The sequence below is a fragment of the Harmonia axyridis genome, chromosome 4 (genome assembly GCF_914767665.1).
Source record: "Harmonia axyridis chromosome 4, icHarAxyr1.1, whole genome shotgun sequence".
Taxonomy (NCBI): Eukaryota; Metazoa; Arthropoda; class Insecta; order Coleoptera; family Coccinellidae; genus Harmonia; species Harmonia axyridis.
Window position 1 is genome coordinate 3,084,330 of NC_059504.1, and position 25,203 is coordinate 3,109,532.

Below are 25,203 nucleotides of genomic sequence, written 5' to 3' on the forward strand. Positions count from 1 at the left end.
ACTGGAAAATAATTGAATCTTGAGATAATTTACAGTTCTCGAAATTCGAAAAAAAGTAAATCAATATTTGAGATGAGAATAGTGTTTGCATATTTTACACAATTGTATCTTATTGAATATCTCAATAATCAGAAAAAAAAGCTGTTCAGAAGATAAAAAACAACATTGAATTTATGAGAAGTTGCGACCTCGAGATTTCTGAGTAAAAATTCCGAGATTGTATAAACTTGGTGAGCAAATATCTGCCCCACACATAGATAAGAATCTTCAAAAATTCATAACTACGGTAAGCGCCAGTATTTTTTGCTTTCAGTTGTGAGCATATCCCCAAAATCTGAATTTTATTCCATATAAACTGATTTTTAGATATGACATTTCAAGTTATATAATATGACCCCCCTAAGTCCCCTTAAGGTGCAAGTGGATGCAGTAAACGCCACTATAATCTGCTATTGGTTGTTAGAATATCCCCAAAATCTGAATTCGATCCTATGGAGAGATTTTCAGATATTATGACATATACGCTAGGGTTCTATTTTGTTTGCATCGGTATCCGTTCAATATACAGTGGCGTACGAATAGTGCTAGGTCAAACTCAGCTGTTTTAACACCGGTTGTACTTTGTACAAAGCACTGATATATTTTTGAAATATTCGTGGAAAAATACCTACCAAAAATCATTAGAAAAGAGGTAAAATTATAATCCAACTATTCGTTGAAACAATTGAAAACGTCCTGCGGCTTGACGGAGATTTCTACTAGATTCCCTATAATCTTCTTTGAATTGATGCATCCTTATTAAAAAGTGGGATTTTGAACCGTTTGAACCGTTCAAAATTGGAAAATTAAAGAAATGTTGGTGAAATGAGAGAACGATATGTTCGGAGAACTACCGCTCTAAGAAAAGAAAATAATGAAGCACCATAAACACCATCGAAGTACCCATACCAAGTTATTGAAATATACAAAGTTATTCCAAAAGTATCAGAAAATAAAGAAAACATCAATGAAGGTAAGACCAAATATAAGATAAGTCAAGCATATAAAAATCACTTTTTCTCTGTGACATAACCTTCAACAAAGAAAGTTTAACCTTACTTAATTTTGTATCATGTAGTGCATTACTACATTATACTTTTAATTTCCTGATTTGACAAAGAAGTATTCACTACTGAATCAACTTAGTACAACCAGTAACTTTCGAACTTCTTGAGAGTTAAATTTTATTTCATAATATTACACAGATTTGTCCTCAACAGTAGTAATTAATCATGGATCAAGAAAATTTTGACTTCGAGCTTCCTGAAGACCTTCAAGATGTAGAGATAATTTATTGCGATAACGAAGAAGAATTTGATGAAGCAGGAGATGTTGAAGGCGAGTATGAAGAAGTTGAAGATTTATCTATTTACACATTTGCAAAGCACGAAAAGAGTGTTTTTGCTATTGCTGTCAGTCCAGATGATAAATATATAGTTACGGGAAGTGAAGATGACATGGCTTATGTTTGGGATGTGGAAACAAAGGAAATCTTGATAACATGTAGTGGACATAATGATTCGGTCACTCAAGTAGGTTTCAATCATAATGGAAAATATGTGTCGACTGCTGATATGAGCGGAATGATTCAAGTATGGAATATGGAGGACAGAAATTTGGTTTGGGGCAATGAAATGGAAGATTTAGAATGGCTTCAATGGCATCCTGTAGCTAATGTACTTATTGGTGGATATAATTCTGGATTAATTCACATTTGGCAGGTTCCTGGTGGAAATTTCAAGACACTTCCTTCTCATGGTCAGATTTCATCATGTGGCAAAATATTACCAGATGGTGTAAGATTAGTTGCAGGTAAGAAAAAAAATTTATTTAATGGATTCGGTCCTAAAAAAAATTTTTGATGACCTCCGTGAATATTCGATTTTATTGTAAAAAAGCTTCAAACTTCAGTTAATTGAATTCACCAAATTGCCAAAGGCATATTAGTTTATCTTCCTTGATATTATTCCAACAGTATATAGTACAAATATTATAATCTACTTTTTGAGGTGAGAGTATCAAAAAATGGTTTTAATCTTTTTTTTTTAAGTCAATCCATCAATTTACTTGACGAAGGATGAACAAGATATTTGTAAATTCTTGATTTGCTAAATTGTTAAAATCTTGAACATAGACTTAATTTCATCATTAAATAACAGTCTACCATTGTCATTTGCATATTTTCTTTATTTCTTTCCGATTCTTTGAATATTTATTTTTTAACATGTTAATTTGTTCTTCAGGTTATGGTGATGGTCAAGTAAAATTATGGGATATGAAGACAACAAGTCTTTTATGGAAAATAACTGTCAGTAATGATGCTATAACAGCTTTGGACCTAAATTCAGACGGAACACTTCTTGGAATCGCTCCCGTATCCCAACTTGTACTTACTTCTGATGGTCGTGGTGTTGTGAATTTGAAGTCTGATGATAAAAATGATGTGGAAGGTATATTAATCAGTTCTGAACTTGGGGTCATTGTCACTGGCTCAATTTCTGGAGAAATATGTTTGTGGAATCTTGCCAAGCATATTTTGAGGCACAAAATAAATATTGGTTGTGCAGTTACAGTTATTAAACTAGGACGAAATGGTAACATATTCATAGGAGCTACAGGTGGTTCTATATATGAATGCGATGTTGTGAGTGGAACGATAACAAAAGTTCTAACTGGACATGTTGATGATATTCTTGATATCGCTGTTCCAAAGTCAGGAAATAAAATTATTTCTGCATCTGATGATGGATCTGTGAAAATTTTTAACATTTGATTTCAATCAGGAGAATTGAAGAGAAAGATATGTAAATTATGATATTCAGTAAGAAATGTAACAACCTACATTATATTCAAGTTTTTCCCATGTGGATTATGTTGAATTAATTAAATCCAATTTTTATGATATTGTTCAAAATTTCATTAATAATTTCATAAAATGTACAAAGTTATTGTTTTGCGAAATTCGAAAATTTTAATGATCTTATTTTATTGAACTGATATGAATTATTCTAATAACAGTAAGTTGTTGGAAGTAGCTACTTCAAAATATAAAATTTATATGATTCAAATCAAGTTTAATTAATTCATCAACATTGTATAAATGAATTATATTGTAATAAAAAAAAATTATAATTAAAAAGAAACGTTTCACTGTGATAACACATTCAAATGAAAATAAAACATTTTGAGATATAATGAAGTTCATTGATAAATTTTAAGACTCAACATTTGAAACTAGATAAAGATTACACTTCTATTTATATTTTTTAACAATAAGAATAATATATTCTAACACAAGTTGCAGAATGGGCTGATATTCCAACACGAATGCGAAATTTTAAAACGAGCGACGAAGGAACGAGTTTTCGAACTCAAGAGTGTTGGAATTGCCTTCTGCAACGAGTATTAGACGATATTTTCTCTATTTCAGTCAAGTTTTGTGAAATATTGAAGAAATTCAATGAAAAATTCAGATTATATATCCCAGTGACTTTTGTATCTTGGCAGTTGGTGTCATTGTTAAAAAAATTGACAGATTACGGAATTTGAATATGAATCGTACGTTTCAAATTTTGAAATAATTTCCAATTACGCATTGAACTCGTGAATTATGTCGGACGAAATCGATTCAACACCACCAGAATTAAGAGAAATTGCGAATAATGTATAAATCATTTCACTATATCCAAATTTTATTATATTTACAATTATTGACGTTTGTTGAAATTTGATGGGATTCGAGGTCAGTATAGACAACAACAAAACGAAAAATATAACTGAAAACGATGCTGTAATGAATTCATTACAGCACTGTTTTTAGAACTGTAATGAACTCATTACGATACCGAAATAGAGAAAAATTATTATCATTTTATTTAGTTTCCTTGACAAGTTAATTTGAAGTATTTGATGATTCACAAGAATCATATCTTAGGTCATTGTAGATGATGCCAAAGTAAGATATGATTCACAAGAATCATATCTGAGGTCATTGTAGATAATGCTTGAGTAATTTGCGGACTATTATTGTTAGTAGTTCACAAATTTCGGCTAATTTACTGATTTCTTAATACATTACAATTCTTCTGAGATGTCTGGAAATGTGATTGTGTCTACCAAATATATTTTGTTTAAAATAATTCAGGCGACTCCATTGCCGTTACTTCCCACACTTGTTAATGATGGAACTACCCGCTAATATGCCTGAAAATACAGGTGTTCCGTGCCCACTAATTTAATTTTGTTCAAAAGACAATTCTGGGCTCCGGCGATTCGAATTTTAGATTACCGGTACTTCTCATTTCTTCCGTAGGTGGCGCAATTTATTGAAATGATCTTATTTCCGTGATTAAACAGGCAATGTGCCTTCTAAAATAATTAAAAGTAGTCTTCCTCTTTGGATATCAAGGTATTTTAAACTGTTCACAGTAATTAAATTTTAATTGGAAGTTTTGTTCTGAGATATTACTCTATGATTCAATAATTTTGGGTTAGAAATAATTCCCGGTTCTCTACATAGACCTAATATCCTAAATTAGGTCTATGGTTCTCTATGTGTTTACAATTATTTTGAAAGTCCCCCATGATCATAGAAAACATAAATTTGGTAAATAATATCAATATTGATCAATGTTTATGAATTCAATATATATTTATATTTGGATTTTTGCCTAAATTTCATTTGCTTTGGAGACAAGCAATAAAATAAGAAGTCAATTAATAGGACAGGCTGTGACGATATTTTTGAACAATTCATTTTTTAAATTTTTGCGTCGAATAAGTTGAGGTTAGAAAATGGATAACAAAAATTGTGTTGCAGAATCACCTAATTCCATAAATGATAAAAAGGTTGACCATAAAAATGATTCTTCGGCAAAAAAGCGTGGCAGGAAAAAAAAAAGTGAACTTGTAGAAACTAGTGTACCACAAAAGTCATCCTCACAAAGTGAAGAGCAGTTAACAACCACAAGAATGGGAAGAAAGAGGAAATCTGTAAATTATTTTAACTTGGCAAATCCAGATTTTGATGAAGTTATTGAGGATAAAAGAAATAAAGTTGATGTCAAATCCAATGTAAAAAAAAACAGTCCTTTAAAAAGTGTAAAATCACCGAGTAAAAAAAGTACTCTTCCTCATGCAGAAATTAAAAAAAGAAGTGTAAATACAGTATCTAAAAACATTGAAAACCAAGTGACTGAAAATCAAGAAGATAGTACCAAAGCAGCAGATATATCTACTCTAGCAACTAGATCTGAAAATATAGAAATTAAAACAGAAGAAGATAGTGAGGGAGGTACACCTTTGAATAATGTATCTTCTGAAGATTTGGACGAAAGCCAGGAGTTTGAAATTCATGTCAAGAAAGAGAAAGTATATAGAAGAACTGGTAACACTGCTCAAATGACGAATACTCTTTATTCACAAGCTCAATTGTCGAAAAACATTTCGGACCCTGATGTTGCTTCCAATGGGTAAATAATTCTTTTGTATCAAATACGATCTTTCTGATACTTTCATTTTAATTTCCTCATAAGAAATCTACTCTATCAGACATATCTTTGCCGATTTTATTTATTTGGTATTTTTTCAGATCCCCCGCTTCCAAGAAAAAAAAACTTGGCAAAACAAAAAAGAAGATCAAAACGGACGATGATGATGCTCAAAATGAGTGAGTGTTTACATTCCATTAGTCAGTTTAATTTATATACTATGTCTTATTATATTATTTTCAGTTTTGCTGACCAGAAAACTGTAACTTGTGCTGTATGTAACAAAGAGTTAGATAAAAGTGACTGGTTTTACCACAAACAACGTTACCATAACAATTTGGCATGGAGAATTGGAGATCCACCCTTGGTAAGATTAATCTATAATACCTACATGAAATGTTTCTGTATTATTTATTAACCAAACGAAAACTGTAAATTATATAGGATGTAAAATTATTACTACACTTTTTAGCTTTTTCTCTGAATGATATTGAAAAACTTAATTTTCTTGCTGAACTTTAGACTGAATATTTAAAAAACTCATTTGTTTGATAGAATCAAGTTTCAGATAAATTTTGTTAGATCTTGTTTTATCAGACTTTAACTTTTATTAATAATATTGTGTTGAAACTAAGAAGAAAGAAGTATTGTTGTGTTTTATGGTATAGGATCAAATTATGATCAAAATTAATTTTTGTTTCTACAGTTATGTTGGTAATAACAATAGTTATACTGGAAGAAAGTATTCTCTGACTCAATTTCTTATATTTTCAGGACCTAAATAATATAGACTTGGTGAAACAAATTTTGAATGCTTTATACGCACAAAGAAAGCCTTTTTATTGTGATACCTGTGATAAATCTGTTAAATCAGTTAATGGTTTTTTGTCTCACAAATCTGTTTGTGGAAAACCTTCTGAAGATGTTAAAGTGGCCTGCACATATTGTTCCAAAAGATTGTTGCCTGTTAGTATGCCCTCGCACATTAGATTAGTTCATGAAGATAAAGATAGAGTTGAAATTGTTGCTAAGAAGAGAACATCCGCATTAGCCAGTGGCGGTAAAAGACAAGCGGCAGAAAAGTAAGAATCCATTTGTTTTTACAACATACCTTTTTTTAATTTGGATACAGTTCAATTTAAATGGCAGAGAGTGTATTTAATGATTGTAAAACTCGATTACTAGGTTGTTCAATAAGTTTAGTGGTTCGATAAGAAAAACACTTTTTTGTTTAAAATAATATGGAAAACTATTCATAATTTTGTGCTGAAAATTTGCATGTTGGGGATTGAGACAATGATCTTTCTCCCTTAAAATATTTTCAGATTTCTACAACTTCCGGTTATACCGGAAACAGACTACCACTTCCTTATTTCAAATGGTACACCCAGTATATTATTGCATCATTAGATAGCTTTTTTGATGACAATTTCGGCAATATGCTATACCTTGGGTAAAAACTCAAAGGTTTATGAGTTAATGGGATTCTTATAAAAAAAAATGGTGGCGAGGAGGACTCACATTTTTTTTTTAATATTTCGGCAGAAAAAGTTTTATTCGAAAAAAAATGTTTTCTTTTTCGGTTTTGAAAATACGTAGTGTTATAAGACTGATTGCGGTTTGGACCAAAAATGTACAGGGTGTTAATAAGAAGATCATGAACTTGGACAACTCAAATTCACCAAGACTCAAAATTTTCAAGTTAGAATCTACATTTTTTATTATTTCAGTCGATTCTACGTACAAAAATAGTGGGGGTTACTTAAGCAAACTCTATTTTTAAAATGAATACTTAAGAGTTATCGAGGAAGAACTTTAAATGAGGAAAAACCGCAATTTATAACTGTGTGGAGTAGTCTGTGACTTCCGGAAAACACAGAAAGAAACTAAAATTCGATGTTCCCATAACTAAATTTGACATTTCAAGAATTGTAATGGATTATTTGTAATTGAAAATTGTATTGGTTTGTGGATTTCTCAACAATCCCAACGAAAAATTAATTATAATTAATGAAATGTCAAATTTAGTTATCCAAACATTGAATTTTAGTTACTTTCTGTGTTTTTCAAAAGTCATGGACTACTCTACACAGTTAGAAATTACGGTTTTCCTCATTTAAAGTTTTTCCTTGGTAACTCTCAAAATATTCATTTTGGGTATAAGTTTGCTTTAGTAACCCTCACTATTTTTGCACGTAGAATTGACTGAAATAATGAAAAAGATATGTTCTAATTCGGCAATCTTGAGTTTTGAGAATATTGAAGCTAACTAGATAACTCCTTTTATTTGACTTTTAATAATATAATAATATGATCTCTTTTTTCAGGGCTCTAAAAGTTATAAAAAATTTCAATTTGGAAACATTTGGTATCAATACAACATTTGATAAATATTTCAAAGAACTGGCCTTCATTTCATCGGAGGAAGCTGAAATAATGTTAATAAATCAGATAGATGAATCAAATAGAGTGCAGTGTAAATATCCAGAATGTAACTTCGAATGTTTTACTAGTAAAGATATTAAGAATCATTTGAAATTTTGTGTTAAAAAACCAGACATTGTAAGTATATCAATTGAATATTTATATACTAGTGTAGCATTGTATGAAGATATAATCTATACAATGATTGTAGTATAAGAATCATATTTTCAGGTCTTATTCATATTCTTGTTCATTTTTGGAGTAATATAAGATATAATATAATTAATAATTATTTTTCTCTATTTCAGTATCGTAATGAGTTCATTACAGTTCTAAAAACAGTGCTGTAATAAACTCGTTACAGCATCGTTTTCAGTTATATTTTCCTTTTTGTGGTTGTTAACACTGACTTCCAATCCTATCAAATTTCAACAAATGTCAATAATTGTCAATATAATATAATTTGGATATGCAACATTATTTGCAATTTCCCTTAATTCTGGTGGTGTTAAATCGATTTTGTCAGACTTAATTCACGAAATTAAATGAGTAATTGTAAATTATCTCAAAATTCGAAACGTAAGACACAAATTCAAATTCCGTAATCTGTCAAATTTTGTGACAGTCATACCAACTACCAAGATGCAATACAAAAGTCACTAGGATGTATAATCTGAATTTTTCATTGAATTTCGACAATATTTCAGAAAACTTGACTGAAATAGAGAAAATATCGTCTAATACTTGTTGCAGAAAGCAATTCCAACACTGATGCGTTTCAAATTTCGCTTTCTTGTCGGAATAGGAGCCCATTCTGCAACTTGCTTTAGAATATACTATTATTGATAAAAATTGGTAGAATTTCATTTTGAAAAGTGTTCAAAGATTCTTCTTTCAATAATAATTGAATATTTTATGCTATATTATAAATGAAGCAATAATTCATGATAATTTGATTGATTAATTTGAGAAATTAAACTTAATTTTACTTCATCCAGGGTTATGTCTGCAGATATTGCTTGCTTGTGCAATTGAATATTGCTGATATGATATATCACATTGAAACAATCCATAAAGTTCTTGTTGACGTTGAAGAGGAATATATAGAAGAACGAGTTTCAAATAATGTTCAGAAGAGAGATTCTAAACAGAATGCTAGTAATAAGAGAAAGGCTAATAGTGGAGAAAAAGATAAACCGAAAAGTGAGTATCACTCTATGAGTTTCTTAAAATTCTGTAGTAAGGTATCTTGAAATACTGGTTTGTCCAATAACTTTTGAAGAAGTTTAGGATATCAACTTTCGAAGAGTCCAGTCCTTTTGAATTTTAAGCTATCATTGTGAGCGTTCAGCAGACTCAACAGTTATCAATATTTTATGAATTTTCTGCTAAACGTATTCTATCAGTTTCCGCTATCGAGCGGTCGCCATCTTTGGTAGCGAATTTTATTTTATGCTACTTTTTGGTAACATATTTAGTAACTGACATAAGTGACACTTGTGACAGTGATTTTGGAACGAAATTTAAATTTCAAATACAGCAATAATGGAAACTGAAACATATACGTTTATAAACATTCTGAAAAAATTCCCCATATATTGAAGAATTAAAAAGTAATAATGCCGTAAGAAAACTGGGAATAAAAATCGATATTATAACAGAAAATTGCCTCCCATCATAATGTAACATTCAAGAAGGACCCACAGATTCTATTTCTGTCAAGAAAAGGAGCAACCCGTCCAGCAAAGAATACTAACGTTATCAAATTGATACCTATCGGTATTCTTTTAGTCGATTCTTCCTATAAAAATAGGGGATAACTTAAGCAAACCCTATGCCTGAAATAAAAACTCTGAGAGTTATCGAGGAAGAACTTGAAATGAGGATAAACCACAATTTTTGAGTGGAAGTAATCTGACTTCTGGAATACACAGAAAGAAACTAAAATTCGGTGTTTCGAAAACAAAATTGGACATTTCTTGAATGAATTCAATTCTTTTACCGATCCATTGGTTCTCAACAGTCTCAAAGAAAAATTGAATTAGTTATATAATTTAAGCCTCTTTCTTTGTTTTCCGGAAGTTGCAGAATACTTCCACTAACTTAAAAATTGCAGCTTTTCCTGATTCCAACTAACTAAATAACCATGAACTTCCTTTTTACTAGCCGATATGAATATCACCTACCACCTTACTGTTGTTTCAGAGTATCCACAATTTTTATTACCTGCGGATAAGGACAAGGATTTTATTTTCAACAAAGCCCATGTATGGACAAAAGAATTGTAAGTCGCTTATTCAATTTCTAGTAATTTTTTTATGATTATTGAATGAAATCAATTTTAGTTGTGAAAACAATTTTTCACTTGCCTTGCCGGAAGAAATTTTTCCATGTTTGAAATCTAATTGGGATTACATGGATTTAGATGCTTCGGTAGAATATTTGCCGGGAATGCCATATTCTTGTGATGTTGGTTTTGAGACGGTGGTCGGTTTTCAAGATGTTCTCCATAAAGACCACACCTTCAGGAAATTTGAAATATTCGAATCGTATTTGGAAAATAATGGTGAGTTACTGATACTTTATTTTTCAATTTTATTATTTATTTTATATTATTTATTATCATTATTTTACTTTTCTTTGAAATCAAATTTGTCAGAGCAAATCTCAAAATTATACTTGAAATTACAAATCATCCATCAGATTTGATGAGATTTTGATGCCTATTCATTTGTGAAATAATCAATTAATTCATATTAATCTCGATTTTAATATACTGGGTATAAATTTTTGAAGTTGATAATATTGTAGAAGCATTATAGCATTCATGAAAAATGAATTTGCAGGTGAATAATTTATTTTCTCCTTTTTTTTATGCGTATATTCTGTGAGATACTAACAAATATTCGGCCAACTGAAAAGTTCCCGGTCTGATGCACAGATGGCGGTGCTAGTATTAAATCCATATGATTTTTAGTTAGTACCAACCTCAGAGGAAAGAAACCTCTGAGGTACCAACCTTCAAACGATATGTGTCGAAATTTGACAGCAGTCCTACCCTTAGTTTGTGAGATATTGCGTTGTGAGTGTAGCTACTTTTGTTATTTGAAAAAAGATGGAAAAAAAGGAATTTCGTGTGCTGATAAAATATTTTGAAGGGAAAAAATACAGTTGAAGTAAAATCTTGGCTTGATGAAAAGTTTCCAGGGTCTGCACTAGGAAAATCAACCATCATTGATTGGTATGCTAAGTTTAAACGTGGTGAAATGAGCACCGAAAACGGCGAACGCAGTGGACGCCCAAAAGAGGATGTCACCGACGAAAAAATCAAAAAAGTTCACAAAATAATTTTGAATGACCGTAAAGTGAAGTTGATCGAGATTGCAGACATTGTGAAGATATCATCTGAACGTGTACATGAAATCATTCACGAATATTTGCACATGAGAAAGCTGTGTGCAAAATGGGTGCCACGCGAGCTCACAATCGATCGAAAGTAACAACGTGTTAATGATTCTGAGCAGTGTTTGAAGCTGTTTAAGTGCAACAAACCTGAATTTTTGCGTCGATATGTGACATAGGATGAAACTTGGTTCCATCATTTCACTTCAGAGTCCAATCGACTGTCAGCTGAGTGGACTATACACGTTGAACCGAATCCAAAGCGAGTAAAAACACAACAGTCAGCTGGCAAGGTTATGGCATTATTATTCTGGGATGCGTAAGGTATAATATTCATTGATTAACTCCAAAAAGGCCAGACCATCAACAGCGATTATTATATAGAGTTATTGGATGGTTTAAAGGATGAAATCTTTAAAAAACGGCCCCACTTGAAGAAAAAAAGGTGCTGTTTCTTCAAGACAATGCGCCATGTCACAAATCAGTGGAAACAATGGCAAAATTGCATGAATTGGGCTTCGAATTGCTTCTGCATCCACCGTATTCACCAGATCTGGCCCCCAGCGACTTTTTCCTGTTCTCAGACCTCAAAAGAATGCTCGCTGGAAAGAAATTTAGCACAAATGAAGAAGTAATCGCCGAAACTGAGGCCTATTTTGAAGCGAAAGACAAATCGTACTACAAAAATGGTATCGAAAAGTTGAAAGATCGCTATAATCGCTGTATCGCCCTCAAAGGCAACTATGGTGAATAATAAAATCGACCGGGGACTTTTCAATTGGCCTGTTAGTGTAAAATTGGCTGTTATTTTTTCAGGATATGAAGGAGCTATTCTTCCAGTTAAAATTTGTTGTGTGGAATTTGTGTTTCAATATTGTACTCAATGAAATAATAGTCCACGTTTCCATTTCAGGTAATTCAACCATATTTTGTGGAGGACCAGTGACGGCACTCTCTTGGATGCCAACTCCATATAATACGGATGGTATTCATCAAATAGTCGCAGTGGCTGTGCAACATCACCCAGACGATCGATTCGCTACCAATGCTAATTATAATGAAAAATGTTTGATTCAGTTTTGGGACGTTGGACCTTTGAAGAATACCGACACATCCCTTTTCAGACCTAAACAAGCATTCTGTATGCAATTTGATCATGGTCCTATATGGGATTTGCAATGGTGAGTTTTCTTTAATAGTTTATTCTAAAACAAGTTGCAGAATGGGCTCCTATACCAACACGAATGCGAAATTCGAACGCAGGAGTGTTAGAATTACCTTCTGTAACGAGTATTAGACGATATTTACTCTATTTCAGTCAAGTTTTGTGAAATATTGTCGAAATTCAATGAAAAATTCAGATTATACATCCTAGTGACATTTGTATTGTATCTTGGCAGTTGGTGTGACTGTAACGAAAATTGACAGATTACGGAATTTGAATATGAATGATACGTTTCGAATTTTGAAATAATTTATAATGACGCATTAAATTCGTGAATTATGTCTGAAGAAATCGATTTAACACCACCAGAATTAAAAGAAATTGCGAATAATGTTGCAAATCATTTCACTATATCCAAATTATATTATATTGACAATTATTGACCTTTGTCGAAAGGACCCCGCACGTTTAGTATGAGAAATGGCTTTCCGTGAATTTGGCTGAATTTTTGATATGTTGTAGTTCTTGATGAACTGATCAGAAAAAAAAATTATTTTCAAGAATTCGTGGGTTAATATCGGAAGTTCCATTCATAGTTAGCTTCCAACACTTGGACTTCTATATTCTACTCGTATAGTACTATATTGCATCAAAACTGCAGACATTTTCACGGATTCGTTTGTCTGTGAGATGCTATCATCAATCTCGAGACATTCTGAGGAAAATATCTTGGCACCCCATTGTCAGATTATCGAGATTTGTGAGAAACAAATCCCATATCATATGTAAATGACATCAATAGTGATCACAATTGTTATCCCTGAGGATATATGATTATGATTTTCCCATTTTCCCCCATTACAGCTCGCGATGACTAGTTATGAACATTTCGGCTAACATATTTGATATTATTGGACATCAGATATATGAGGATTCAGTTATTATGGTCTCTCTTAAAAAAATCTCACAATATGTCGTTTCTCGGTCATGTGAATTATTCTGCCGTCATCTTGTGGCATGAAAAGATGTATGGAAGATCTTGGATTTTGTATCTCATTTCATAGCCAATGTGGAGCAGTGTATAAAAAATTATCGATGGCGGTGCCTAATATAACCAAGGAAGATCATTTCTCAGTCGGGTTCTGGCCGCCAAACATCCAAATTCAATCAAAACCAGAAATGAGAGCTCCCCGATTGATGAGCAAAAACCCCGAAAATTGCAATAAATACATTTTCAATGCTCCATATCTTGAAAACTGTCCATTTTTGAGCTTTGTGGCTATAGACACTTCTGATCAGTTTATCAAGAACTACAACATATCAAAAATTCAGCCAAATTCACGAAAAGCCATTTCCCATACTAAACGTGCGGGGTCCTTTGATAGGATTGGAAGTCAGCACACGAAAAATATATCTGAAAACGATGCTGTAATGAGTTCATTACAGCACTGTTTTTAGAACTGTAATGGACTCATTACGATACTGAAATAGAGAAAATCATATTTTCCTTTTATGCGGTTTGTGTTCTTTTATCTTGATGAATTTGATGCAATTTTTCAGGTGTCCATCGAATTGTTATGATTTATCAGATCCACCAGATGACTCGGACAAACTTAGAAGATTGGGTGTTCTAGCAGTGGCAGGATCAGATTCGTGGGTTTACATATATTCAATACCCAATCTCAAAGAATGGTAATTGGTTATTTATGAATGATACGATTTGTTTCGAACAGATTTTTTTATTTTGCAGTGGCCAGTTTTACAATATTCGTCCAGTTTTGATATTGATACGAGATGTTGTCGAAAAAGGAAAATCCGGTAGTAGGGCTTATTACGCCACCAGGATGTCTTGGACTAAGGTAATATATCCAAAAATTTTCCATTTTTAAATCGATTCACATTCCATCTTTCATTTTCCCTGCCAAACGTAACTCTATCTATATTAACGATTTATTGTTCAATATTATATTTCAGGCTGCCGGTCATAAATACTTAGCGGTTGGTTATTCCAATGGACAGGTAGCCATGTACAATTTATGGAGTTTTTCAAAAGTTTTGAGGCACAAAACCAATTGCAGCACCGATGTTTTGACACCTTATACAGTCTTGGAAGCTCACTGTCATTCCATTACAGGTGAGTGTTGATGATATCGAATGGTCTATATATCTCCTTGTTTACTTTGAGTAGTGAGTTAACGGTCTGTATGTATCAAATTCCTCAAAAAGCTGTATCTATTTTCTCAAAATATCGGTGAGAGCAACCATACTTTAATTCTGATGAAATTCGGTAACCACGCCTCCTCGTCCTGTCATTTTAATTGTCAGATTATTGTTTATGAACATTTTCAATGACATCTGACACTCGAAGACTTTATTATTTCAATTATTATGCCTCAAATTCCTCAAATCAAAAAGCTGTAACTATTTTCTCAAACTTCAGTCAGAGTAACCATACTTTAATTCTGGTGAAGTTCGATAGCCACGCCTCCTTGTCCTGTCATTTTAATTGTCAGATTATTGTTTATGAACATTTTCAATGATATCTGACACTCGAAGACTTTATTATTTCAATTATGATTCCTCAAATTCCTCAAATCAAAAAGCTGTAACTATTTTCTCAAACTTCAGTCAGAGTAACCATACTTTAATTCTGGTGAAGTTCGATAGCCACGCCTCCTTGTCCTGTCATTTTAATTGTCAGATTATTGTTTATGAACATTTTCAATGACATCTGACACTCGAAGACTTTATTATTTCAATTATGATTCCTCAAATTCCTCAAATCAAAAAGCTGTAACTATTTTCTCAAACTTCAGTCAGAGTAACCATACTTTAATTCTGGTCCTGTCATTTTAATTGTCAGATTATTGTTTATAAACATTTTAAATGACATCTGACACTCGAAGACTTTATTATTTCAATTATGATTCCTCAAAAAGCTGTAACTATTTTCTCAAACTTCAGTCAGAGTAACCATACTTTAATTCTGGTGAAGTTCGGTAGCCACGCCTCCTCGTCTTGTCATTTTAATTGTCAAATTATTGTTTATGAACATTTTTCATGACATCTGACACTCGATGACTTTATTATTTTAATTATGAAATTAATACCCTTCAATTGAGTGCTTTTAGTTGTTTTTTCTTAAGTGAAATGCTGTTTTTTTTAATAATGATATAATTTTTATGAAATTTTTTTTCTGCAGCTATTGCTCTACATCATTCTCATGGAGGGTGTAGATGGCTTCTGACAGGTTCATATGATCGTACAGTACGTACTTGGAATGTAGAGACAAAGCAATGTGTTCGTGTTCTCAAAGGAAATATTGTGAATGATGCGGTATGGATGACAAATTGGATGTGCTATATCGTTGGTTACGATGAAGCCTCGACTATTGGTAATTTTTCAAATATTTTCTTTTCTATCACAAATTATTTCATATGATTTTGTTTGTTGTGTGGCTTGATAAGTTTTTAATCAACTGAAGGTTTTTTTTTATAATTTCATTATTTCAGGTAATGTTTGTAGTGTGATATATCAATGCAAAGAAGGTTTATCAGATCCCTTGAATCTCTTTCATTGTTCCTCATCGATAACTTCGCTATCGACTAGTGATTGGCTAAACGGGATTATTCAAGCCAATGCGATGGGCGAAGTATTTGCCACATTTCCTAAACAACTCATGATGAATCTGAATTGGAAGAATTTGAAGAACAAAAAGTTGTTATTCGGATACACTACCCTAGTGGAGAAAAATAAAACCATCGAAGAAAGATTGAAACTTAATTCTGAAAAAGAAAAAGCTCTCAGAAACCAACTGAAGGTCAAAACCAAAATTAAGACAGAAGAACTACCATCTAACAGAGAAGTTACGCATTTGGACTATAATCCCCATTACTTTGAATACGAACCTTTGGTGTACCATGAAATGGATGAAAAGTATGGTTTAATATTTTGTGACCACAAAATGGTGAGTTTAAATGAACATTTATTTGTACTTATAAACCTTAGCGCCCCATAAAAAAAGCATTCTTATTATAAACCCTAGCTGAGAGTCAGTAATCGGTAGTACATAAATTATTAGGCCAATTGAAAAGTCCCCGGTCTGATGCACAGATGGCGGTGCTAGTATTAAATCCTTATGATTTTTAGTTAGTACCAACCTTCGAACGATACGTTTCAAAATTTGACTGCAGTCCGACCATTAGTTTGTGAGATATTGCGTTGTGGGTGTAGCTGCTTTTGTTATTTGAAAATAGATGGAAAAAAAAAATTTCGTGTGCTGATAAAAGCACACGAAATTATATCATTGCTTTTTGAAGGGAAAAAATATAGTTGAAGTAAAATCTTGGCTTGATGAAAAGTTTCCGGGGTCTGCACCAGGAAAATCAACCATCATTGATTGGTATGCTAAGTTTAAACGTGATGAAATGAGCACCGAAGACTGCGAATGCAGTGGACTCCCAAAAGAAGCTGTCACCAACGAAAAAGTAAAAAAGTTCATAAAATAATTTTGAATGACCGTAAAGTGAAGTTGATCGAGTTAGCAGACATTGTGAAGATATCATCTGAACGTGTAGATCATATCATTCACGAATATTTGTACATGAGAAAGCTGTGTGCAAAATGGGTGTTTCGCAAGCTCACAAGCAATCAAAAGCAACAACGTGTTAATGATTCTGAGTAGTGTTTGAAGCTGTTTGAGTGTAATAAACCTGAATTTTTGCGTCGATATGTGACAATGGATGAAACATGGCTCCATTATTTCACTCCAGAGTCCAATTGACAGTCAGCTGTATGGACTGCACACGATGAACCGAATCCAAAGCGGGGAACAACACAACAGTCAGCTGGCAAGGTTGTGGCATCAGTTTTCTGGGTTGCGCAAGGTATAACATTCATTGATTGCCTCCAAAAGGGCCAGACCATCAACAGCGATTATTATAAAGCGTCTTTGGATCGTTTAAAGGATGAAATCGTTAAAAACGGTCCCATTTGAAGAAAAAAAGGTGCTGTTTCAAGACAATGCGCCGTGTCACAAGTCAATGAAAACAATGCCAAAATTGCATGAATTTTTCGAATTGCTTCTGCATCCACCGTATTTGCCAGATCTGGCCCTCAGCGACTTTTTCCTGTTCTCAGACCTCGAAAGAATACTCGCTGGAAAGAAATTTAGCGCCAATGAAGAAGTAATCGCCGAAACTGAGGCCTATTTAGAAGCGAAAGACAAATCGTACTACAAAAATGGTATCGAAAAGTTGGAAGATCGCTATAATCGCTGTATCGCCCTCGAAGGCAACTATGTTGAATAAAAAAATCGAATTTTGCCAAAAAAAAGTGTTTTATGGTAGACCGGGGACTTTTCAATTTGCCTGTTATTCAGAAGAAGATATCTGGACACAACTTTGAGTACATGTTCGGCTATTCATTAATTTAATAATTAACTACTCAGTTCATGTAAATAAATTGGTTTTTCAGCAAAAATGGTCAGATTTTCCTCCGAAACTTCAAGAACACATGTCTCATTCGTCTGAAAAGTATGCTCCATCCAGGCCCAATATGTATCCGATACAAAGCATCACGAAGATTCAGTTCAATATGAACAGACAAGCCTCTACTTATTATATGAGTGGATATCAAGCTGGGTTCTTGAGATTAACTCATTTAAAATTCTTAGATGGAGATCCCTCAATTGTTAAAGATACTTTGAATAAGAAGAAATAGTTTTATTTATATATTTTTATATCTGTTGACAAATACATAGTTCTTTCAAGTTTGTTGCAAGTTTTTTGCCCCATTTCAATAATAATAAGCCAGTAGCCTTATGAAATCCATAAGTGTAACTCCGAATCGAACCGAAGACCGATTCAGCATCTACAACCTAAAAATCCCTCGAATAACGCATAAAATATGATCAAGGCCTAATACAGAACTGGTGACTCTCGAATTATGCCATTATTTCCGAAAAAATCTAAAATTCGAATCGGTAGATAATTAGGCTCAAGCCATCTATCCGCGTTTTACTGAACTAATTATTCTCGCGATCCAACTCGCATAGAATCCTGTAATGAGCTACCTTCACCAAAACTTGGTTCGAGCTACTCTTCCTAGATAGCACCATTGAGCCCTATCGAAAAATTTGATCAGGAAAATTGTTCTAAGAGAATTTATGGCCGGATCTGCTTCAAAATTTGATGTAATGAGTAAATGTTGATGCTTAATACCGATTTGCGATCAGCTAATGCCTAAGATAACTGTGAACCAAGATATCAAGTGTTTTGTGGGATTTTTTGAAAGAAAAAAATTGGCTGCTAAGGACCTTCAAAATATGATATCAAAGGGAATTTTCTATTTTAAATACTAACCTACCATTGGTTTCTTCCTAACACTTCCCAAAGCTGAGATATTGCGAATTTTGTAGAAAAATAGTGCTTTAAAGGTTATAAGAAATTTTTTTGATCGAAATCGATGCCTAATACGGAATCTACATCCTCGAAACTCTTTAAATACATCATTAAAAGTTCAAATTTGATCGGTCGATTTTTCCAAAAAAACCAAGACTACAACCTTGGATAAATTTCGAAAAAAAAAATTTTTGCCCTGAAAATTTCATAGAAGAAGCATTCAACCACAGCGAATACAAATCTGCAATCAGTTCGCTTCTAAAAGGTCTCAATTTCTAGATATTACAAGTTTTGTGTGGAATTTCCGAGAGGGTTTAGTCTGCCCTCTGGTGGCATAAATTTGAAACTTGTAGAATAAATATGCATGCCCCACAACCTTAGTTGTGGGGCAACATTCGATGTGTCACCTATCAGCGTTTTACTGAACTAATTATTCTCGCGACCCAACTCGCATAGAATCCTGTAATGAGCTACCCTCACCAAAACTTGGTTCGAGCTACTCTTCCTAGATAGCACCATTGAGCCCTATCGAAAAATTTGATCAGGAAAAATGTTCTAAGAGAATTTATGGCCGGATCTGCTTCAAAATTTGATATAATGAGTAAATCTTGATGCTTAATACCGATTTGCGATCAGCTAATGCCTAAGATAACTGTGAACCAAGATATCAAGCGTTTTATGGGATTTTTTGAAAGAAAAAATTGGCTGCTAAGGACCTTCAAAATATGATATCGAAGAGAATTTTCTATTTAAAATACTAACCTACCATTGGTTTCCTCCTGACACACCTCAAAGCTGAGATATTGCGAATTTTGTAGAAAAATAATGCTTTAAAGGTGTAAAGAAATTTTTCTGATCGAAATCGATGCCTAATTCGGAATCTACATCCTCGAAACCTTCCAAATACATCATAAAAAGTTCAAATTTGATCGGTCGATTTTTCCGAAAAAACCAAGACTATAACCTTGGATAAATTTGGAAAAAAAAATTTTTTGCCCTGAAAATTTGATAGAAGAAGCATTCAATCACTGCGAACACAAACCTGCAATCAGTTTTTCTCTAAAAAGTCTCGATTTCGAGATATTTTGAGTTTTGCGGGTTTAATTTTGGTTCAAAAATGTTGTCAGATCATCTTCAAAATTTGAAGTCCTTAAGAATTTTCAATATTGAATTCCACCTTGTAATGAGTTTCTTCCTAACACACCTCAAATCTATGATATTCCCAATTTCGAAAAAAAACGTGCTTTGAATATATATAATCCTTTTTCGGCCCTAAATCGAAGCCTAATTCGGCATTTACGAACTAAAAACCTATCAAATAATGCATTAAAGTGTTCAAGGTCTGATACCGTTGACATTCGAATTATTTCAGTTTTCCCAAAAACAAATCTAAAATTTAAATCAATAGGGAAACGACTATCAGCCATCTATCCGTATTGAACTGAACTAATTATTTCCTCGTATAGAATCCTGTGATGTGTATCTCCTAGACATATTCGGGTTTGAGCTATCTTTCCTAGATAGCTTTATTGGTCTCAAACAATACATTGGCTTAATAATTAAGTCGCTAATCGAACAAAAATCCGATTAGGATTATTTCATTTTTTTTAAATATTTAGATTAAATTAGGGGTAAATAAAAGTTAAAAAAGCACTTGATATAAATTTTTTTAATATATAAAACAACATTACAACATTATATACAAAAACCTATATTGAAAAGTTTAGCAAGTATCACTTGTTATTTGGAGGTCTGAAAATTACCTACATTTTCAAATAACCTTTCACATATAAAATATTCATAAAATTATAAATATATATATACAAATACAAAACAATATTTAAAAAATATAAAAAACAATGAAAAAAATCATAAATATCACAGTAATTGCCTACTTCAGAAAATTTATGGCAGCTGTCTTGATTTCTTACATCTCCTTTTTTTATTATTTTGTATTCTAACAGGAATATTTATATCTATTAAATCATTTTTATTCCATCCTTTCAGATCCTTTGGAGATAGGTAACTGGCAATTTTCTCAACACAATCATACGGTAGCCGATGATTGACAATCCTACTCAATACCATGATAGAATCTTCTTGTTTTCGAACAGATATCATGACTTTTCTGTACCTATGTTTAATTTCTGACGAAAAAATTGAATTCAAATGTTCAAGTTGACCCGAAATATATTTCGAAAATACCGCATTTCTGAGATATATCGCCACTTGTTTATCACTTTGGCATAATATATCGTAATAAGTAGTATGGAACATTTGACACACTTCCTTTTTCTTCAACCTTTGTAATTTATCGTTAAAAAAATGGTATATTCTTCTCAAATTGAAATCCATCGCTATAAGTTTTGTTAATATCGGATTTATAGGTTCATCGCGTTTTTCCATAAGTATAAAATGCTTCATAAATGCCACGTATAATTTAAAAACTAAGATTAAAGGTACTTCTCTTGAATAAACATTTTGAAAAGGAGTGTTTCCTATTCTGTTAACCAAATTTATATCGGCACCTTCTTGTAATAAAAACTCCACTAGTTTTAAATTTCTACGTTCAAAGGCAATATGTAGAGGAGTGTCAAACATGATGTTCTTGCCATTGATGTCTGTTCCATATTGGAGGAATATGTCTGCAATAACTTCCGGTCTAACAACGAAACTAGCCTCGGCAAGACAATGGAGACAGTTGTTTCCAAAAACATTGACTTCGTGAGGGTCGAAGCCAAGCATTAATAGTTTCCTCAAGAACTGTTCATCGTTAGGACTCGTACAAACCATTCGGAGAAGGAGGGTATTGCCCATAAAATCTTTGCTGTGGATATCCACACCGTGATCCAACAACTTTTGCAAACATTCTGATTTTTGACGGCATTTATTCAACAAGTGTATGGGTTTGAACCCGTATACTCTTTCCCCTCTCTCCAAGTCAGCACCGAATGCCACTAAGATATCAATAAGTTCAGGATGTCCATATAGAACAGCATGATGTAAAGAAGTGAAGCCCATTAGGTCCTCCTTGTGGACATTCGCCCCTCTTCTCAACAATCTCAGAGTTCCATTTAAGTCTCCTTTTGTCACGGCGTTTTTCAATCCGAAATCTTTTTCTAATTGTGATAATTTTGAGCACTCCCTCGGTATATATCCATATATCCTCAAAATCTGTAAAAACATTAATGTACGATTAATTATTTTGAAACTGTTGTTGGGAAATTGTCGAACGAAGTTTTTATGTTAGAGAAGACTAATTTAAAGATTTTATTTTTATTTCTTTCGGAGTACATCATATAAAGGACTAACACAATTAAAAAATATCCGGTTGTCAAAAGTAGGTATATAAAATATAAAAATATTAGTTTATTTTAGTTGATCGAGAAAAATTTTTTTGACGACAACGTTTACTCATTATTATCTATAATTATATTATCTATAATGTGAAAAATAGAAGTTTGAACCAAATTACTCGAAATAACATTTTTTAATGAAAATTCGAATGTTCTTACATTATACTGAGTGTTTCTAAATTAGAGTTACGGAGGAAAATGAGAGTCCTTGGAAAATTAAAAAAAAAAAACACCCAAGAATATAAGCCCACAAACGCTTTGTTTTCGAGATACAGGGTGTTTCTAGTTTGTCGTACTTTTAAGTGATGCTTAGTTTATTAAATCTTCATTAATTTTCGCTAGTGGGTAAATAAGTTCAAAAACTTATAATTAATTCATTCATTACAGCTTACAAGCTGGAACTTTATAATAATTTGGATTTTCCTGAGAATTACTAGAGAGCTGTTTGAACTTTTTTTCTCGAAATCGATAGCAGATACGACAACTATAATAAACCAAAAAGTGTGTGGTACTAGAACAGAATTTCTTTTTACATTTTTTTAAACCACCAGTGGTCCACCAAAAAATCGGTTCTGGAGGAAAGAAGCACGCATTCAAAATTAGCAAATCACATGATGAAAGCTTTAAATTGAAATACATATGGCCAATTCAAATTGAATATCTTATGAATGGAAGGTTCTATGACAAAAAATACATTAACTTCAACACCTGTATCTCAAAAACCAAGTGTTAGGGGACTGATGTTATAGGACTTTTTTTTCTTAAAATGATCCGAGAAATCTGTCATTTTCTTTGTACCTCTAATTTAGCAACTTCGATATAGTCAATACGCTTTATTAGTGATGACGTCACTACCATTTTAGTTCTCCTGTCAGTGTTTGGAATCCAAACAAACAAATTGTCATTCAAATTAGTACGTTGTTGTTGAAAAAATTGGCTCATTTTGATAAATAAGATTATTTAAAGAACGATTTTACTATTAATTGATAGACAGAAGGCACGATATTAATGCCAGTAAGTTCGAACTTGAAGTTCAACTAATAAACACGGCTTTTTACAACATCTGGGTAATGATACAGGATTCAAACTTACTGGTATTAACCTCGTGCCTTCTGTCTATCAATAAATACTGAAATCGTTCCTCAAATACTCTTATTTATGAAAATAAGCCAATTCCTTCAACGACACCGTACTAATTTGAATCCCAATTTATTTGATTGGATTCCTAACACTCACAGGAGAATCAAAAATGGCAGTGTGTGACGTCACACTAATAGAGCGTATTCATGATTTTCACAAATAAATAGCAATTTGAATGAAACACAATAAATTGTACAATACATTCCAGACAATTTTTCTATGCGAATTGCTCAGTTAAGTTCTTTGATAACTACAATATTGAATAATTTGTGACGAGAATGATACAAAAAACCGAAAACAACGGTTAAGTGTATACCGATGACGAATGCAAAAATCACAGATGGCAAATAAGGGGCCGACAAAGCGGGTACATAAAGGAAAATAATGAACCTCGGACATAGACGTGCTCGTAGTGCAATAAAAGTAATCTTGAAAGCGATAATAAACTCATAAACCGTGAAAGGGTCCGATTTTTCACTGCCGTGTGGATTTCAAAGGAAAGTAAAATGATTATTGGATCATTTCATGTAAAAAATTTAGTTTTTAGTCTTTGCGAGAATTCTACAATTTTATATTTTGTAAATCTTGGAGGGGTAATTACCCTCAATACCCCCCTTATTTCTACGCCCTTGCATTATACAACAATACAGAATGGCCAATCTATAACACAAATAAATCAGGGATTCCGAAACTGAACAATTACCAACTTTAAATGATTATTTAAACATATAAACATTGTATATAGGAAACTTTTCTGATATGATTGAAATAAAATGAATCAACAATCAAAAGATTACAGGCAGGCAAACAATGAACAAGTAATTAATAAAAATTAAAAGTGGTGACTCACATCATCGGTTGACTACTTTTGTCCACTCAAAAAATGCATAAAATAAGCTACTTTAAAATACAGTAAGGACATGATCTTAGACAATATAAGTATATGATATATAGTCTATATTCTATAGGACATGATGGACTCAGACATGAGGGAAACTGAAGTATAATCACCTTAAAAAACCTACCACATGGCGCGCAGATTACGATTCAAAAAAGTTTCGGCATACAAAATATCATCATACGGAATGATAAAATATAAAATTTGGAAACTTACCTCTTTCAAACACCAGCTCAAACCACTTCTGAGAAATGCGGTACACATCGTTTAGATTATTTTAACAATAGCATGAACTATCTCTAGGTTCAGTTCAAAGTAATTTCTTAACTTTCTAATTCTCTCCAGGTACCTGAATTTTCAAAACGAAAGAGCATTAACATGAGTCATTCTTCTTCTAGACTACTTAACTATTTCAGTTAGCCAAACTATTTTGCCAAAACTATTCGAAAGTCATTTCTATCTATAATTGAATTGCACCAATTGTTTTATCACATTATGAGAAATTCAACTATATCTAAAAAAAATTTGTACATATAAATTATGAAATAGGAATATGAATTTCATATTCTTTATTGGAATTCACTGCGCAGGGCAGTTTCATTTTGGCTTCGAACCACGTGGCAGTTCTTATTTTCTATGGATGAATATTGCTCATTGATTTTAGAAAGAAGATAAGGTTTAAATTTTTGTCAACAAGTGAATCATTGTGGGCGAAAAGACATTTGCAAATTTTCAAGCAGAAGTGTTTTCGAATTAACATAATGCTAAATTTGAAAATGATGGATTACCTTATAATGCCTAATCTTTGAGAATATATAGGTACTTACCTACTGATAAAAACAAACAATTTCTCGTTTTATTTTTGACTAAAGGAATTATGATGTTGTTT

At 32.5% G+C, this 25,203-nt stretch overlaps 3 protein-coding genes across 5 annotated transcripts; 2 read left to right on the forward strand and 1 right to left on the reverse strand.

The window, feature by feature from the left end:
* Positions 1–164: 164 nt before the first annotated feature.
* On the forward strand, positions 165–18,296 carry LOC123679115 (general transcription factor 3C polypeptide 2-like). Of its 2 annotated transcripts, XM_045616496.1 has the most exons (16): positions 165–286; positions 4,859–5,510; positions 5,630–5,707; positions 5,772–5,895; positions 6,303–6,610; positions 7,856–8,090; positions 8,951–9,155; positions 10,158–10,236; positions 10,298–10,518; positions 12,268–12,535; positions 14,080–14,211; positions 14,270–14,378; positions 14,494–14,653; positions 15,722–15,913; positions 16,032–16,486; positions 17,995–18,296. In XM_045616496.1, exons 2-16 carry the CDS (start codon positions 5,011–5,013, stop codon positions 18,238–18,240), a joined length of 3,312 nt encoding a protein of 1,103 aa, XP_045472452.1. In that variant the 5' UTR covers positions 165–286; positions 4,859–5,010; the 3' UTR covers positions 18,241–18,296. The 2 variants fall into 2 exon arrangements, with proteins under 2 accessions (XP_045472452.1, XP_045472451.1); XM_045616495.1 differs by lacking the exon at positions 165–286 and having other exon boundaries at positions 4,652–5,510.
* LOC123679116 (angio-associated migratory cell protein) lies at positions 1,064–3,228 on the forward strand. The gene is made up of 2 exons (XM_045616498.1): positions 1,064–1,851; positions 2,283–3,228. The coding sequence occupies exons 1-2, from the start codon at positions 1,272–1,274 to the stop codon at positions 2,810–2,812; spliced, it is 1,110 nt and encodes a 369-aa protein (XP_045472454.1). The 5' UTR covers positions 1,064–1,271; the 3' UTR covers positions 2,813–3,228.
* Positions 18,297–20,616: 2,320 nt separating the features above from the next.
* LOC123679117 (ankyrin repeat and SOCS box protein 6-like) lies at positions 20,617–24,684 on the reverse strand. 2 transcript variants are annotated; one of them, XM_045616499.1, is made up of 2 exons: positions 24,531–24,684; positions 20,617–22,094 (listed from the first exon to the last, which is right to left on the reverse strand). In XM_045616499.1, exons 1-2 carry the CDS (start codon positions 24,576–24,578, stop codon positions 20,826–20,828), a joined length of 1,317 nt encoding a protein of 438 aa, XP_045472455.1. In that variant the 5' UTR covers positions 24,579–24,684; the 3' UTR covers positions 20,617–20,825. The 2 variants fall into 2 exon arrangements, with proteins under 2 accessions (XP_045472455.1, XP_045472456.1); XM_045616500.1 differs by lacking the exon at positions 24,531–24,684 and adding an exon at positions 24,267–24,407.
* Between the last annotated feature and the right edge of the window lie 519 nt (positions 24,685–25,203).